The sequence below is a fragment of the Staurois parvus genome, unplaced genomic scaffold, assembly GCF_062004578.1.
Source record: "Staurois parvus isolate SC_StPar_1 unplaced genomic scaffold, SC_StPar_1.0 ptg000390l, whole genome shotgun sequence".
NCBI classification, from domain to species: domain Eukaryota; kingdom Metazoa; phylum Chordata; class Amphibia; order Anura; family Ranidae; genus Staurois; species Staurois parvus.
In genome coordinates, this window is record NW_028318186.1 from 4,384,104 (window position 1) to 4,403,124 (window position 19,021).

Genomic DNA, 19,021 nt, shown 5'->3' on the forward strand with positions numbered 1-19,021 from the left:
ACTTCCTTCTAGATTTGCCTAGAAAGTTCAGTGTTCGAAGTATTTGTCAGGGAATGGGAAGATCGCTACGGCGATCGAATCCGCACATGAGTAGAATCCGGACAAAACGTACAGGCAGGCAGGCACTAGGACCCAGGCGCGCCTGTCACCAATGACGGTGCTGGGCAAGCACTAGGACACAGGAGCACCTGTCAGGAGTCGGGCGGGATATTTAAACCCCAGCTCTTGCAATGCTCAAGTGCCGTATGATCTTTCCTGTGAGTTTACTTTGCTACTGACCCTGCCTGATCCTGATCTGCTGACTTCTCTTGCTCTGACCCCTGGCTTGCCTGACCATTCTCCTGCCTGCTCCTGCACTTTTGATCTCCTGTTGCCAAACCCGGACCGTGACCTGTTTATTCTTCTGCCTGCCATTTTGTACCGACCTGCTCCGCTGTTACTGACCCGGCCTGTCTGACCTCGCTTACTCTACCACCTCACATCAGACTCTCACCTTCTGCGTACCACCGAAAGGTGCCTCTACCACAGCTGGTTGCACCCAGGGGCCGCAACCTGGTCTCGGCTTGCTCCAAGTCCATCCCCACCATCAGGGGCTCTGGTGAACAAGCAGGTCGGAACTTAGATTCCGCGCCCTGGGGAATTCTGGTCTGTGGAACGCTAGAGGCTACCACTGGCTGGTCCTTAACAGTATTCCTCAGCCAGCCCCTCACTACCTCTATTAAAATGGACCTGTTCTATGGAAGTTATGCCCAAAAAAGGTAAGAAGAGGGTAAAGGACTAGTCACCAGTATTGCCTGTTGGCTCCTCAAAGCTGATCTTTTTATGATTACTGACTTATATTGAATATAGTAGTGGGTTGATTTAAGAATGAATCTGGGAACACCACATCCAAACAAATGCATAAGAAATTTCAAATTAAACCATATGGACTTTTAAGGTGCCCCAAGAAGTGACACACTGAGAAACTAATATTAAAATTCAATGGGGAGAATCATTTCCCCTATTCCTCTTTATTAATATCATATATAAAAGCTGGCAAGAGTCCAACTTAAATAGTCACAAAAAGAGAGAGTTATCTGGTTACACTATAGAGAAACCACTGGTGTGGTGCAAGGAACATACATTACATCAAAACACGAAGTTAAAAAGGTAAAACAAAAACCTTAATAAAGTATGATGTCTGTTGTAAAGATGGCTTTAATTCCTCAACGTGTTTCACAGAAATCTCTGCCTTCTCTCTCACAAGGATAGTAGCCACTAATAGAGAAGAACGAGAGACATATATACATGCATATAGAATAATTTTACATACAGTATATAAGTACAGTTGTGTTCAAAATAATAGCAGTCAGACATCACTAACCTGATCAATCACTGTTTTTGGTAGAAATGATATTTCTACATGGCAAATAATTTACTAGCAGGTGTAGTAGAGTAATAGAAATCCAACAGACCCAACAGTCATGACATGCATGCTGCTGATTCTGTGTAATTGAATCACTAATTGAAAGGGGCATGTTCAAAATAATAGCAGTGTGGAGTTCTATTAGTGAGGTCATTCATTCTTTGAAAAACAGGTGGCAATTATTGCCCTTATTTAAGGAAGGAAGGCAGCAAATGTTGTACATGCTGGTTACAGTGCATTTCTCTCTGAAATTCTGAGGAAAATTGGTCGTTCCAGACATTGTTCAGAAGAACAGCGTACCTTGATTAAAAAGTTGATTGGAGAGGGGAAAACATATAAAGAAGTACAGAAAATGATAGGCTCACAGCTAAAATGATCACAAATGCTTTAAAATGGCAACCAAAACTTGGAAGAAAGTGAAAAACTACCATTCGAATGGATAGAAGAATAGCCAAAATGGCAAGGACTCAGCCAACAATCAGCTCCAGGAAGATCAAAGAAGGTGTAAAGTTACCTGTGAGTACTGTTACAATTAGAAGACGCCTATGTGAAGCCAAGCTATCTGCAAGAAGCCCCCGCAAAGTCCCACTGTTGAAAAAAAGACATGTGCTGAAGAGGTTACAATTTGCCAAAGAGCACATTGACTGGGCTAAAGAGAAATGGAGCAATATTTTGTAGACTGATGAAAGTAAGATTGTTCTTTTTAGGTCTAGTGGCCGGAGACAGTTTGTCAGACGACCCCCAAACACTGAATTCAAGCCACAGTACACTGTGAAGACAGTGAAGCATGGTTGCGCAAGCATCATGATATGGGGATGTTTCTCATACTACGGTGTTGGGCCTATTTATCGCATACCAGGGATCATGGATCAGTTTGAATACAGTGTTCCCTCCCCACTTCGCGCTTCATGTTTTGCGGCTTCAGTGCTTCGCGGGTCAGCAGCCACATTGTGGAAAGGAGCGTTGTTTCATGTTGATGCACGAGAGAGAAGGATCCCTGTCTGTTAACCAAAGAGATGAGTTGACTCAGAGTACTGTACTGTACATACCACGGGCTTTCATAAAGGCGCGTGATTGGCTTCCAGTGTGACATCGACCAATAAGAGTACGAGTGGATTTATCTCTGTGAGTTGATTGTCTGCGCATCATTGCATCCTCACTTAGCATCTTCTTTTGTTGTATCTCGCCAGTCTTGTCCATGATGTTGATTGTCTCGCATTCATTCCTGGGGGCAAATACTACTTCGCGGTTTTTCAGCTTTCGCGGAAGGTTCTGGTCCCCATTAACCGCGAAAAACGAGGGAACACTGTACATCAGAATACTTGAAAAGGTCATGCTGCCTTATGCTGAAGAGGAAATGCCCTTGAAATGGGTGTTCCAACAAAACAACGACCCCAAACACACCAGTAAACGTGCAACATCTTGGTTCCAGACCAACAAGATCGACGTTCTGGAATGGCTAGCCCAATCCCCGGATCTTAATCCAATAGAAAACTTGTGGGGTGACATCAAAAATGCAGCTTCTGAGGCAAAACCAAGAAATAGAGAAGAACTGTGGAATGTAGTCCAATCATCCTGGGTTGGAATATCTGTTCACAGGTGCCAGAAGTTGGTTGAATCCATGCAACACAGATGTACAGCAGTTCTTAGAAACAGTGGCTATACAACTAAATATTCATTAAGTGATTCAAAGGAAAGCAAAATCTTCAAACATTTTTCAGTTTATATAGTGAATGTTTGAGTTTGTAAAGAAGAATACAAACACTGCTATTTTTTTGAACAGTCTAATATTCACTTTTCTTCAATGTTTTTAGAGGAACAACACAAATTTGATATATTTTTCTTTATGTTTTGATTTGGAATAGAATGTGTAGTGTTCCCAATGCATTTGTGTGTATGGAAATAAAAGCTATTAGAAGGATTTTGAGCTTTATTCACTTTTTTCAACACACTGCTATTTTTTTTAACACAACTGTACATGATATACATTAGCGCTGTAATAGAGACTGATACATAACAAAAGTATGCAGATGTACATTATTCCAAAGGTCTCTCATATGGTGGGAACTAGAAAAAACAGGAAGGCAGGAAAGACCCATAAAGACTCCACCTATTGGCCAGGTGCAGGCAACCCCTACGTGCAGATGCAGGAGGCATGGGGAACCCCAAAGGAAGCCCAGATATCACAATACTTCAACAAAAACAACATTAATGGCAGATACTATATTAACAATAGTAAGCTTAGACTATATGTGTGTATTTACATTCAGCAGCCACTTTATTGGGTATCCCCCACACCATTACACCACCTCCAGCCTGAACCATTCATACAAGGCAGGATGGATCCATGCTTTCATGTTGTCTACGCCAAATTCTGACCCTACTATCTGCATGTTGCAGCAACCAGTCTGCCCATTCTCCTCTGACCTCTGAGGAATTTTCGTCCGCACAACTTCAGCTCACTGGATATTTTCTCTTTTTCGGACCATTCTCTGTTAACCTTAGAGATGGTTGTGTGTGAAAATCCCAGTAGATCAGCAGTTTTTGAAATACTCAGACCAGCCTGTCTGGTACCAACAACCATGCCACGTTCAAGGTAATTTAAATCCTCTTTCTTCCCCATTCTGATGCTCAGTTTGAACTTCAGCAAGTTGTCTTCACCACGTCTAGATGCCTAAATGCATTGAGTTGCTGCCATGTAATTGGCTGATTAGCAATTTGTGTTACTAAGCAAGTGAACAGGTGTACCTAGTGACATTTCTAGGTGGGTGTGGGGGGTGCACGCCACACCGCGTGACACATATCTCACAGGGTAACACCAAAAAGTAAAGCCGACAATCCCCGCAAAATGGATCGGATATGCGGTAACACATGGTGTCACCCCTCCAGAGGTGAGCGGTCCCTGTCGTGCACACACGGCCTGGCTCTTCCCTTCCCTGTGACTCCGATCCATTATGCTCCCCAATCCATAGATCTGATCCATCTTGCGGGTATCATCGGCTTGCAGCGTATACGGGGTTAAATGATCTTGCAACACCGGTCCGGGGGGTGCTACAGGGACACAGGGAGGGGAAGAGCCAGGCTGTGTGTGCACGACAGGGACCGCCCACCTTACCACACCGGTCCGGGGGTGCTATGGGGACACAGGGAGGGGAAGAGCCAGGCTGTGTGTGTACGACAGGGACCGCCCACCTCTGTAGGGGTGACACCACGTGTTACCACACCGGGTGACACCAACCCTAGGGACGCCCCTGGGTGTACCTAATAAAGTGGCTGGTGAATATATATATATATATATATGCTATAAGCTAGTAATCATACCTCAGTGGTATCAAAATTATGTCATTAAAGGGGAAACATTACTTAAGCTTAAAAAGCAAGAAATAAGTAGCACTCAGGGGCGGACTGACCATTTGGAAACTCGGGCACTGCCCGAGGGCCCGGAGTCAGTAGGGGGCCCCATGAGATGCCCCTGGTACCTTTTTCATAGGCTTTTTTGAGTTTGGGCCTAATGATCCCCTATTGCCTGGGGGCCCCATAAGTTGTCAGTCCGCCCCTGGTAGCACTGTCAGTGCCACCAATAATGCAAGCTTCACCGCTGCTCCTGAGCTAAAGATTGGGATCTGCCGCTGCTTGAGTTTGCTTAAAAGATTCAGTAAATGACCTGAGCATTGATCAGAAGTCAAGGAATACTTAGGTTGTTTCCACCCCCAACTGCTTCCAGCAGGTCCAGAAACAAAAAATACAACTACTACTGCAAAATAGCAAGGTCCCAACATTTATAATATTTTGTCTTGTTTTTAGATCTACAACTTCTTCCCCATCTTCTATTACCTGTGTGGTGCACACAGCCAGGTGATGCAGAATATAGAAGATATACACAACTTTTTGAAGACAGAGTTTGTGGAGCACCTGAAAGGACTGGATAGAGATGACCAGAGAGGGTTTATTGATGCATTCCTTGTCAAGCAAGAGGAGGTAAAAAATGAATAATTACCTGGTGATGTCATATGCTCAGGTTTAAAGTCCAACTTCAGACAAAATATGTTATTTTGTTTGTTGGTTTTTTTATTGCTGTCATTTGTACATATTTGGAACATTTTCCATACTTTCCTTTTATGGCTAAAGTCTCTTCAACTGGGAAACAGACAAAAAGCATTTTTTTCAGAATGTGGTATTGGCCTTTAGAATAGGCAGATGTGACATCTGTTATCCTGCATGATGCCCAAGAAGATGTTAACATTCTGGAGGACACAGACAGTACAACAACCCTACTTTGTCTGTCTACACCTATATTATATTGGCTTACATTTCATGTTTGTTAAATTGGTTGTTAAATTTCATGTTTTTTCTTGTATTGCACCTAACCTTTAAATCGGTTCTCCATATTTTTTATAATTTGTTACTGTGTTTCCTAGGAGAAATCGGATCCCAATACATATTTCCATGAAAGGAATTTGCTGAGCACAGTGACAACTTTATTTATGGCTGGGACTGAAACCACCTCAGCCACCATCCGTTGGGCCCTCTCATATATGATACAGTACCCAGAAATTCAAAGTAAGTGTTCATTGTAAAGGTATTATTATTACTAGAAATTAGCGAATCTGAGTTCGATTTGCGAAGTGTTCATCAAATTGAAATCCACAAAATCCTAACTTACCATCGAACCCTAATGAAGTCTATGGGGGGGGGGGAGCAGGGGGAATCTTGATATTAAATTCAGGCCATTTCCAAGACTAGTAGGCAAGCTAGTTTCAAAAAGGGCATGGTAAGCTCTAAATTGTGATGGGTAAAATTTAACAAAGCAAGAAGCCTGAAAAATAAAATTACTATAGAACAGGAATAGGGACATTTTATATTCAATATTTCTTTAGTGAATAATAGTAAAATTATATAACTATACAATAGCAAAAGATGTGGTTGTACAATACATAAGAAAACAATTATTATTAAAAACCTGATTTAAAAATAAGATAACAAGGAAGTGTGACAATATAATGACATATAGGGGGATACTTACTAAAACTGGTGCACTCAGAATCTTGTGCAACTGTGCACGGTAGCCAATCAGCTTCTAACTTCAGTTTGTTCAATTAAGCTTTGGCAATAAAACCTGGAAGCTGATTGGTTTCTATGCACAGCTGCACCAGATTTTACACTAGGCAGTTTTATTAAATAACCCCCATAAGGTAATTGACATTAGGGCCACATCATAATGACAAAACATAGAATGGGAAGGCGAAGCGGGAGAAAAGAGGTAAGCGAGTGAAAGGAAGAGAGCAATGAAGGAGGAGATCACAGAGTAAAGGTTATACAGTAACATCAGGAATGAAATCAAGCCAGTTGGTATATAAAGGCAATATTCAGAAACATTCAGGAGAGGGTCCTTTTAACAAGACTTTGAGGACCATATGGAAAAAACACCAATTACATGCTTGGGAGATGACACTAGCCATTTGATGGCTTTACAGACCAGTTGAGGGCACAAAAACTTGTGACAGCTATCATGCCTTGAATTTAACTGTTTTTGGAAACCTTTAAATCGGTTTACAAATTTACTGCTTCTTGTGATAGTTGCCAATGTGCTTATGTCAACTTTCAACTGAACTTTCAAGCCCCCAAATGGCTGGTGTCATAACTGATCATATGTGCACACCACGGCAACTGCAGATTTAACCCCTAGACGCCGAGCACATGCAAATATGCGGCCTCTTGGCGTCTGGGCCTTGACTCCGAGCAGCCGCACATTTGCGTACCATTAGAAAATACATATGTGCTGAGAGCGCGAGCCCTGCACGCTCCCAGCACATATGTCCATGACTCACGGAAAGGTCTTGATCTCCCCTTGTGATTGGGACCTTTTCCGATCATGTGACCGCTGTGATGGTGAACCATGGCGGTCACATGACCCTAACACCCCGCCTGCCTTCCAGCTTCTGAAACTCTTAAAGTGCAGGGAAGCACCGGCGGACAAGCCAGGCTTTATCTATAATAACAAATATAGTATTACAGCATTTAAGAGACATTAGTCACAAATATTGTTCAGTGGCTGGACAGTATGTAAGCAGCTTGTTTAGGCCACAGTATACGAGGGATAAATGAGACAACTTTTAATTTTAAATAGAAATGATAGTTTGTCATTTGATAGGTATAATTATTTAATGAGCATAAATATTATACAGAGGCTAGACAGAGCAGCGTCAAAAGGCATCAGCTGCTATCTGGGTTTGCAAAAAATATATATTTTTAATGTATTTTTTGGTATTAATAGTGGTTGCGCTGCACGCAGCAGATGCCATGCATGACTACAATTCCTCTGCTTTGCCAGCTAAATTTTCCCAAAAAAGCAGTAGTAAGTTGTATTTTTTTAATACATTTATTTATTTCACTGCAATCATATCTGCAGGGGGAAAGCCTACCATCTTAGGCTTCTAATCCTTTCTTTTACAAAGAATTTTATTATAGAATAGGAAACAGCAGAGAATCAGTCAAGAACATATGCAATGACCAGCAGGAATATAACATACAAAAGATTTGATGGATAATACAGAATATGTACTGATGAGAAAACATGAAAATAAACTGCTTACGTAAGTGCCGTACAGAAAGAAAAGACAATAAATTGCAAAAATGATAGACATTTAGAGACTAATAACATAATAAACTCTCAGGAAAAATTGTTGCAGAATCAGCATACAGAATGCGAGATGAATAGGAGAAGGAGCCTCTCTGAGTACAGAGAGGTACTTAACACGCAGGGCTCTCAAAGGAGTCCAGCACATGGGTGCAGTATTGCTGGTACGGGACTCAAAACAGGAATCACAATCAGCACAAATGACCTGAAGAAGACAGACTAGACAAGAGGAAAGAAAGGAGCGAAGAGAAAGGAGACAAACAAACAGACACCAACAACAAAAAAGACTGGTCGAATCTTCACGGTTGAGCTATATTAAGCCAAGGATGCCATTTCTGTAAAAATGTTGTATGGGTGTCTAACAGTATAGCTGTCAATTTTTCATTGACCATTATAAAGTTCATCTGGTTTTTGACAGCCTCAAAGCTCAGGAGGGGAGTCTTCCAAGCTCTCACAATCGTCAGCTTGGTGGCCATGAACAAGTGCGATGCCAGCTGCCATTCAGGATGAAGTAGGCCCACTAATGGTTTAAATAACAGCGCTTCGTACGGGTTGCGTTTAATGTCTGTGTGGAACATAGTGCGGAGAAGGGCATAAACTCTGATCCACAATCTGCACACCTTGGGGCAAGTCCACCAAATATGGACCATGGTACCTGTCTGCTGACAACCTCGAAAGCAAGTCGGGGATTATGTGGGAATAAAACGAGCCAGACGAGCAGGCGTGTAATACCATCTATAAAGAACCTTGTATGCTTTTTCTAGAATGATAACATTCCTAGAACATTTGGATAATTGTTGGGTCATGATCCGCCAATCCTGCTGATCTATAGTGCCCCCAAGTTCGGACTGCCAACGCTGATGATAACAATGGACTGGAGGAGTTCTATGAGAAATAATGGAAGAGTAGACCAGGGAAATTAAGCCCGGAGCATGGGGTCTATGTCTACATTGACTTTCAAAGGGGGTCAGGCTTCTAATCCTTTCAAAAGGCGATGGAGGGTAAGATAGCTGCAAATGGAAGGGGGTAATTCTATAATTTGGGGGAAGGGCAGGTAGCAACAATGAATAAACATAGAATCCTATGTCCACAGTCTCCCTAACCCCAAAACATGTCAGGCAAGCCTAAAAGGAGGGGTAGAAGTGCTGATACATGGAGGTAGTACTGTATGTGGGAAATTTTGCAAATGTGACCTTTTCCACCTCTTTCCCTTTCTTCTCCTCTTCCACCTTCTTCTCCTCCTCCACCTTCTCCTCCCTCCTCTCCTTCACCTCCTCCTCAGTCTTCTCTGTCAACTTTTCCTTCTATAATGTGATTTGACACACAGAGAGACAGAGTGTTTTTTTCACCCCACCAGACACTCTGAGAAACCAAAGTGTTTTTTTTTCACTCCGCCACTGACTCATTGCATGGAAGATAGTGAAGTAGTTCACAAAGCTTTTCTCCCAGATGTAAAGAGCTACTACTTCCATTTTCTATCTCCTCTTCTAATTCTGTCATCAACCCAAAGACTGGCCATAAGTCACTGGAGGAATTAGAGGCCACTGCAATCTCACTGGCAACTACAAGCTTAGGCTTTAACCTCACCATAAGTCTCCTAACCCCAGCCCACCATCCTTAGAAGCAAATTTGACCACACAGGTGTCCCTTCAACAGCTGTTAAAATGGAAAAAAGTGCAAATCACCCCATACCCAGCATTGTATTACCAATTGCTTCAATTCCAGTTCATGGAATCACTTCTTTCTGAAAGTTTATGGCCTATGCCACAACACAGTGGCAGGTACCCAACATCTATTTTTGTCCAGAAGGCAATACCCTAGTTGCCATTATTTTGCCCAGAAGGACATCTCTTCCTCCATCAGCACATGTACAATGTAAAGAGGCAGCAGGAGGCAGAGGAAGAACACAGGGAAGAAAGGGGTTGGCATGCTAGCGGCGATATAGAGGAGGAAATAAGGTCAGGCTTCAAGGGTGATGTTTCATCCCTCCCAAATATTAAATGAGTTGTATTAGAGTGGGTCGAGACTGGGAAGGGGATATATGATTTCTCTGCTACATGCAGTACCTTTTATGCTCAAATACCAATACAAAGACTCAAGCATTTGGTTCACTAAAGAGTAATCATTATTGGGTGACCACACTATTAGATCTCAGATATAAGGGAAAAAATTATCAATCTACTGACACCATACCACAAGAAGCACAATACGTGACACTTAAATGAGGTGTTGCATAAGAATCTCTTTGCTGCAATTTCTGATTGTGACTGGATCCCCTCTGCTGATCAACTGCTCTTTCAATTTCTAAAATTAGTTTTTTTAAATCACAGCAGCCAGGCCTAGCTGTAGACATCATTCACAGACATTTTAAGCACAACATAATTGCTGACTACATTGGGTCTAGGGGGTTAGCTGGACTGCGATTTTGCATCCCACAGAGAGAGGCACTCTGACAGTAGCAAAGAGCCAAACCCCCTCCACCAATAGTGCTCTTCAAACAAACATACACAAAATAAATGTATAAAGTGGTTGTAAAGGTTTTTTTTACTTTAATACATTCTCTGCATTAAGGTAAAGAACCTTTTAATGGAAGTATATCACACCAATAAATGTCTATACATTTAATTCAGTCATCAATTTTATTGTCAACTGTAATTTTATGATCCTATGATTTTCTTTAGAACGTGTACATGAGGAAATTGATCGAGTGATTGGAATGGCTCAGCCACGGATCGATCATCGTAAGAACATGCCCTACACAAATGCAGTCATTCACGAGACACAGAGATTTGCCAATGTCTTACCTATGAATCTTCCCCGAGAAACTACCAGAGATATAACATTCCAGGGTTACCATCTACCAAAGGTCATTTTTACTGGTATTGTTTTTTTTTATTTTCTGGTGCACATTAAAGTACTTGTAATTTTGTAGCATCTTTTGCTAATTTCAGCATAATTAAAATGCAGCTCTAGTAAAACATTTAAATCACATTGTCACCCCCAAAATGTTATGTACTGCAGCTTACTATGTTGTGGTTGCATTTGTTTTTTTTGTTTTTTTTTTTTTCCCAGGCTTATTTCCCTTTATTTTCACCTGGTGATCCTGTAAATACTACAGTTCCAGTCCCTTCATGTCTATATTTCTCCATTGTATCTATGGAGGGAGCAGGGACGGACTGACAACTCATAGGGCCCACGGGCAATAGGGGATCATGGGGCCCCTGTGTCCTTGCCCAAACTCAAAAAAGCCTATGAAAAAAGTACCAGGGGCATCTCATGGAGCCCCCTACTAACCCCAGGCCCTCAATAAGGGATCATGGGGCCCCTGTGTCCTTGCCCAAGCTCAAAAAAAACTATGAAAAAGGTACCAGGGGCATCTCATGGAACCCCCTACTGACCCCAGGCACTCAATAGAGGATCATGGGGCCCCTGTGTCCTTGCCCAAGCTCAAAAAAGCCTATGAAATAGGTACCAGGTGCATCTCATGGAACCCCCTACTGACCCCAGGCCCTCAATAGAGGATCATGGGGCCCCTGTGTACTTGCCCAAGCTCAAAAAAGCCTATGAAAAAGGTACCAGGGGCATCTCATGGGGCCTCATACTTACCCCGGTCCCTCGGGCAGCGCCCGAGTTTCCAAATGGTCAGTCCGCCCCTGGGAGGGAGCCATGTCACACAGGCTGGAATTCAAACATTTCTGCCTTTTTATGGTGAATTTATGTGATTAGTAGTTTGCACTAATATAATACCGGAGTTTGTGATTTCCTTTCAGCTCAAAGGAAATGACAAGGGCACTGCATTTCTGTCAAGATCAGTGGGTATATTCTGTACTTGCTGAAAAAAAAATAAATGCAAATGCAGCCACCACATCTAAAGACTGTTAAGCTGCATTATTAAATTAGATATTACAGTTTTGTTTTTTATGTTTAAACACATTTTAATTACATTGTTGAAGTACAGTTTACTGAATTATTAATTTTGGACATCCATTTTTGTGAGGCACATACCTCCTCCAGTCAGTAAGGTCAGTTTGTTTCTTCCTTTATTATCTTCTCTGGAGAGAGTTGATGATGCTGATTCCCTGTCTAAGGGGAGGATGAAAGCAAAGAGGTGACAGAAGAAGTTGAATTGCTGAATATTCTTTTGCTAGCTCCAACAATTAACATTTGCTATGGCATGGTATTAGACCCCAATTTAAAAATATTTTTTAGTAAGTTAAAAAATGATCAAGTTCAGAAGCCCAAACAATCTGAAGGTATTCTGAAGGTATTCTAGTATAATTTTTAAAAATGTTTATTTCCACCTTTCTTTTAGGGAACGTACATTGTTCCTCTTCTAGAATCTGTATTATACGATAAAACCCAATTTGAAAGGCCAGAGTCCTTCTATCCAGAACATTTCCTTGATTCACAAGGAGCATTTGTGAAGAAGGAGGCTTTCATGCCCTTTTCAGCAGGTAATATGTGTGACAGCAAATATGGAAAATATTTTCATAACTATGCCTATACTGTAAAGCACATAGCTCATGTCTTACATCTGCCAAACACCCCTCACTCATTTTGGTCTGATAGAGTAGCCAAAACCAAATGGCACATGGTCCAGTGCATTCATCAGGTCATATGGACAATGCAGTATATAATGTCACAGGATAGTTTGACAGCATGGTGCCAATTCCACAGTTGCCTGAACACTATTCCTAACTTCTTCTAGAGTTCCCTCAGATCCGACAAAGCAGAATGTGCTAATAAAATACAAACTAACCTATTGTACCAGAAAAAGGAATGATGCACACTGAGATGCAAAATAATATTCTCCCTTTATTAACCAATTCAATACCGGGCAATTTTACACCTTCCTGCCCAGGCCATTTTTCACGTTTCAGCGCTCTCACACTTTGAATGACAATTGCGCAGTCAATACAACATTGTACCCAAACTAAAATTTTATCATTTTCTTCACACAACTAGAGCTTTCTTTTGGTGGTATTTAATCACTGCCAGGGTTTTTATTTTTTGCTAAATTAACAAAAAAGACCAAAAATTTTGAAAAAAAACACGTTTTTCTTTGTTTCTGTTATAAAAGTTTACAAATAAATAATTGTTCTTCATAAATTTAGGCCAAGATGTATTCTGCTACATGTCTTTGGTGAAAATAACCCAAATTAGGATGTTTTTTTTAGTTTGTAGGAAAGTTATAGAGTTCACAAACTATGGTATAGATCTGAATATTGATCAATCCTGAAGTACTGACGGCCAATCTAATTTCTTGATTTCCAAGAATGTCAGAACAGTACAGATATCCCCCAAATGACCCCTTTTTGCAAAGTAGACAGTCCGACGTACTTCATAAGAGGAATGGCGAGTTTTTTGAAGTTGTATTTTTTTTGTCATAATTTGTCGGAAAATGAAAAAAATAAAAAAATTATTTTCACAATTTTTTTTTTTTACATACTGTCACCAGTGCAGTACAGCATCATCATATAACTCGCATGGCGGTGAACAGGGACACTGACTGGTGACAGTATGAAAAAAAATATATATATACATATTTTTTTTTTTTTTTTTTTTTTTTTATTACATTTGTTTTTATTTTTTTTAAGATTTTTTTTTCATATTTTACTAAGACCAAAGTAGTGCAATGTTACCATAGTAACATTGTACTACTTTGGGGAAGTGATCAGTATTTTTTTTTTTTTTACACAATTTGCCTATAGCAAAGAATTACTTTGCTATAAGCAAGCATTTACCTGAATGTCATTCAGGTTTTTTTTTTTTTTTTTGTGCTTAGCTGTGATTTGGCCACAGCTAATCACATGACATGTCCATGTGACCTGCTGTGACCATTCACAGCTAGGCACTAGTATACGATGGGTGGCATGAATGAAGCCATCCATTGTATACAACTGTCATGTGACCTGCTGTGATTGGTCACGGCAGGTCACATGGTACCGACAACAGGGGCCTGTACTCAGATCTGTCATCGGCCGTGTCCGAGGTACTCGGCCGGTGACAGATCGCACTGCTGCGAGGCTCTGCAACCGCGCGAACTGCACATGTGCGGGAGGACACCAAATGGCGTACACCCCGGAAACCTAAAGCATTTTTGCGGCCGCCAACGGCTATAGGCCGGGCGGCAAATGGTTAAAATAGCCATCAGGAACAGGTTGTTATTCTGGCATATTTTGCACTAGCCACAGTGAATTCTTAAGCACTGAGCCTAGCATGAAACATGTCAGAATAGAACGTGTTCCTGCTGGCTATCTTAATCAAAGAAGAGTGAAATATTTGACAAAGCAACCTACTATGGTTGTGAACTCTGCCTAGCCCGATGCACCTTACTATAGTTCATTGAACCATCAGGCAAAGGGGTGGATTTACTAAAATTGGTGCACTCAGAATCTGGCGCAGCTGTGTGTGGTAGCCAATCAGCTTCTAATTTCAGTTTGTTCAATTACGCTTAGGCAAGAAAACCTGAAAGCTGATTGGTTTTTGTGGAGAGTTGCAGCAGATTTTGCACTCTCCAGTTTTAGTGAAAAACAGACTAATAGAGATAACTAGATGATGGCAGTTTCTTGCTTTTTTTGTTTAGGAAACCACATGAAAAGTGGTTAAGTGGTTAGTATTTACCTAGTAGCACTAGGGTCGTCGGTTTGAATCCCAACCATGACAACGCCTGCCTGGAGTTTGCATGTTCTTCCTGTACCTGCATGGGTTTCTTCTAGGTATTCTGGTGTCTTCCCACACTCCAAAGGTATGCTGGTAGGTTAATTGGCTCCTGTCTAAATTGGCCCTAGTATGTGTGTATGAATGTGAGTTAGGGACCTTAGACTAAGCTCCTTGAAGGAGGGACTGATGTGAATGCACAGTATACACTCACTGATCACTTTATTAGGTACCCCTTGCTAATACCGGCTTGGACCCTTTTTGCCTTCAGATCTGCCTTACATCTTCATGGCATAGATTCAACAAGGTGTTGGAAACATTCTACAGAGATTTTGGTCCATATTAACATGAATTACTGTTGCCTTTCTATCATCTCAAACCAGTTGCCCATTCTCCTCGGACCTCTGACATCAACAAGGCATTTTCGTCTGCACAACTATTGCTAGAGATTGTTGTGCATGAAAATTCCAGTAGATCAACAGTTTTTGAAATACTCAGACCAGCCCATCTGGCACCAACAACCACACCACGTTCAAAGTCACTTAAATCCCCTTTCTTCCCCATTCTGATACTCAGTTTGAACTTCAGCAAGTTGTCCTTACCACGTCTACATGCCTAAATGCATTGAGTTGCTGCCATGTGATTGGCTGATTAGCAATTTGTGCTACCAAGCAATTGAACAGGTGTACCTAATAAAGTGGTAGGTGAGTGTATATGTGTAAAACGCTGAATAAATTGATGGGAAATACATAGGGGTTTATTTACTAAAGCTGGAGAGTCCAAAATCAGACTCCCTTCTGCATAGAAACCAGAAATCAGCTTCCAGGTTGCATTGCCAAAGCTTCATTGAACAAGCTGAGGTTAGAAGCTGATTGGTTTCTATGCAGAAGGGAGTCTGATTTTGGACTCTCCAGCTTTAGTAAATAAACCCCATACTGTCTATTAATAGTTGATCACATTCAACTGGAGTTATACTGCCCTATTACTAGATACAGTGTCAGCATGTAATGATCTGAATTATTGAGAACCCTCACAAAAAAGTACTGTTTTACCTGCCTACCATTGGGCGTTTGATCTACACATGAAAGGTTTCAGAAGAAAGTAGCAGACCTATATTCAGAATCACACCATTACACTAATTTATTAGGGGTCTATTAAAAAAATTTTTTAGATTTTTCAGAGCTCGTGGTTGTAAGAAAATCACAATATTAAGCAAAATTTGTCCAGAATTTATCAAGGCTGGGCAAATGCTATTTACTTTCCTGTAGGCCAGTGGTGGGCAACCTTTTTTTTCAACTGAGCCAAATCTCGCCAAAACCATGATTGAAATTTATTTTGAGAGCCACATTTTTAAAACTGAAAATACATCTCCCATATAGTAATTCATCCCCCATAGTAATTCATCCCCCATATAGTAATTCATCCCCCATAGTGTAATTCATCCCCCATAGTGTAATTCATCCCCCATAGTAATTCATCCCCCATAGTAATTCATCCCCCATATAGTAATTCATCCCCCATATAGTAATTCATCCCCCATATAGTAATTCATCCCCCATATAGTAATTCATCCCCCATAGCAATTCATCCCCCGTATAGTATTTCATCCCTCGTATAGTATTTCATCCCCCGTATAGTATTTCATCCCCCATATAGTATTTCATCCCCCATATAGTATTTCATCCCTCATATAGTATTTCATCCCTCATATAGTATTTCATCCCCCATATAGTAATTCATCCCTCATATAGTATTTCATCCCTCATATAGTATTTCATCCCCCCATATAGTATTTCATCCCTCATATAGTATTTCATCCCCCCATATAGTATTTCATCCCTCATATAGTATTTCATCCCCCCATATAGTATTTCATCCCTCATATAGTAATTCATCCCTCATATAGTATTTCATCCCCCCATATAGTATTTCATCCCTCATATAGTAATTCATCCCTCATATAGTATTTCATCCCCCCATATAGTATTTCATCCCCCCATATAGTATTTCATCCCTCATATAGTAATTCATCCCTCATATAGTATTTCATCCCCCCATATAGTATTTCATCCCCCCATATAGTATTTCATCCCCCCATATAGTATTTCATCCCTCATATAGTAATTCATCCCTCATATAGTATTTCATCCCTCATATAGTATTTCATCCCTCATATAGTATTTCATCCCCCATATAGTATTTCATCCCCCCATATAGTATTTCATCCCCTCATATAGTATTTCATCCCTCATATAGTAATTCATCCCTCATATAGTATTTCATCCCTCATATAGTATTTCATCCCCCTATATAGTATTTCATCCCTCATAAAGTAATTCATCCCTCATATAGTAATTCATCCCTCATATAGTAATTCATCCCCCATATAGTATTTCATCCCTCATATAGTATTTCATCCCCCCATATAGTATTTCATCCCTCATATAGTAATTCATCCCTCATATAGTATTTCATCCCCCCATATAGTATTTCATCCCCCCATATAGTATTTCATCCCTCATATAGTAATTCATCCCTCATATAGTAATTCATCCCTCATATAAGTATTTCATCCCTCATATAGTATTTCATCCCTCCATATAGTATTTCATCCCCCCATATAGTATTTCATCCCTCATAAAGTAATTCATCCCTCATATAGTATTTCATCCCCCACAGTACTATTCCCCCCCCCTTCTAGTAAGCCAAGTCCCCCGTGTCAATTCACTTACCTTTTGCGTTCCTCTCGCTGTCTTCCCGCGCCGTTCGGGTCTTCAGGGCGGACTGTGAGAGGAGCCTAGCTCCCCTCCCCTCACGTTCGGCACGCTGCCCCGCCTACACACATCCTGACAGCCACATCCGCAGGCCGGATTAAAAGGTCCGCGCGGACTTTTGGGGCTGCCAACCGAGAGGAGGCAGGGGAGCGGCCGACCGAAAGGAGGGAGGGGAGCAGGCGCCCGGCACACAGAAGAGCCGCATTAGACTGGGTAAAGAGCCGCATGTGGCTCGCGAGCCGCGGCTTGCCGACCACTGCTGTAGGCCATAAAGTCGCCTGATTGAAAGGTAGCATATTGTTCTCTAAGATTTTGTGGAAGTGGAAACACTTTAATGATTTAATGGCTAATACAGTCTCAGTACGGAGTGTATATAGGCCAAAACAGACATAAAGCTTTTTGCTAGTACATCCGATGACTTTCCAAATGTCGTTCTTAAGTACTTAAAAATTGAATTTGCTTTTAATATTCAATTTTGGAGTGAATAGAACTTCCTGAATGAAAACCGTATGCACTTCTGTAAATTAAACTTTAGAATAGTACAGCAAAAAAACAACAAAAAATGCAATATTATATGAAAAACAAAAAACAATACTAAGCACCGCACCCACACTCAAAGCGCTACACAGTATTCAGTGGGAACAGTATCCATTCAAAATATCTTCTTCTCTTTATTCTTGAGGGTCCACATTGGACTTAAAAATACCAGTTCTGTTGGCAGAATAGAACACTCATATAGACTGTTTTTGTACATGCGTTTAGGAGTGTTTAGCATTTATTTCTGCCAGAAAACGCCTCTCAAAAACACTAACCAGAAGGATTTTTTTTTCTGCCTCTAAACACTGAGCTTAAAATATGCCTCTAAACATTCTAATGTGCATGAACACATAGGATAACATTGAGCTGCCTTTACAGACAAAATGCAAAACTCCTGTAGAAGCAGCATTTCTTAAGCCAGTGTGAATGGACCCTGAAAGTTTCGATAATTTTAGGTACGCTCCAATGTATTTTAATGTATTAAAAACTTTTGGATATCTTGTGCAACACTCTTCACAGTGTAATCCACCTCCGCCTATAGTGCTCTTCAAAGCATATGTGCCCTCACCTTAGAAACATGACCTACACAGAGGTCCATAACATCTTTTTTCCCCTTATTCCCAGTAAGACTCATTCAAAGTATAAAAAATACATCCATTTAAAACCACACTTATTAACCAATTGCCTACCAGGTACTTTTACCCCTTTCTGCCCAGGCCAATTTTCAGCTTTCAGTGCTGTTGCACCTTGCATGACAATTGCATGGTCATGCAACACTGTAACCATATTCTTAGTTTCTATTATAAGATTTTGCAATTTTTTTGCGCTGATGAGGCTGCACTTATGGGCACCAATAGGCTGCACTGATGGGCTTTGAATAGGGGGCACTGATTAGGCAGCACTGTTGGGCACTGATGAGCACTGATGAGGCTGCACTGATGTGTGGCCTTAATGGGCACTGATATGCGGCACTGATGTGGACTTATAGGCAGCACTGCTGGCACTGAT

At 41.0% G+C, this 19,021-nt stretch overlaps 1 protein-coding gene across 1 annotated transcript in view; it reads left to right on the top strand.

Annotated features, from left to right (window-relative positions):
- The window catches only part of LOC149455561 (cytochrome P450 2K4-like), a 41,755-nt gene that overhangs the window by 19,885 nt on the left and 2,849 nt on the right, over window positions 1-19,021 (top strand). The window contains exons 5-8 of the mRNA XM_089686011.1: window positions 5,210-5,383; window positions 5,824-5,965; window positions 10,724-10,908; window positions 12,355-12,496. Of these exons, the coding sequence (XP_089542137.1) occupies window positions 5,210-5,383; window positions 5,824-5,965; window positions 10,724-10,908; window positions 12,355-12,496 (643 nt within the window). The remainder of the gene's footprint in view (window positions 1-5,209; window positions 5,384-5,823; window positions 5,966-10,723; window positions 10,909-12,354; window positions 12,497-19,021) is intronic.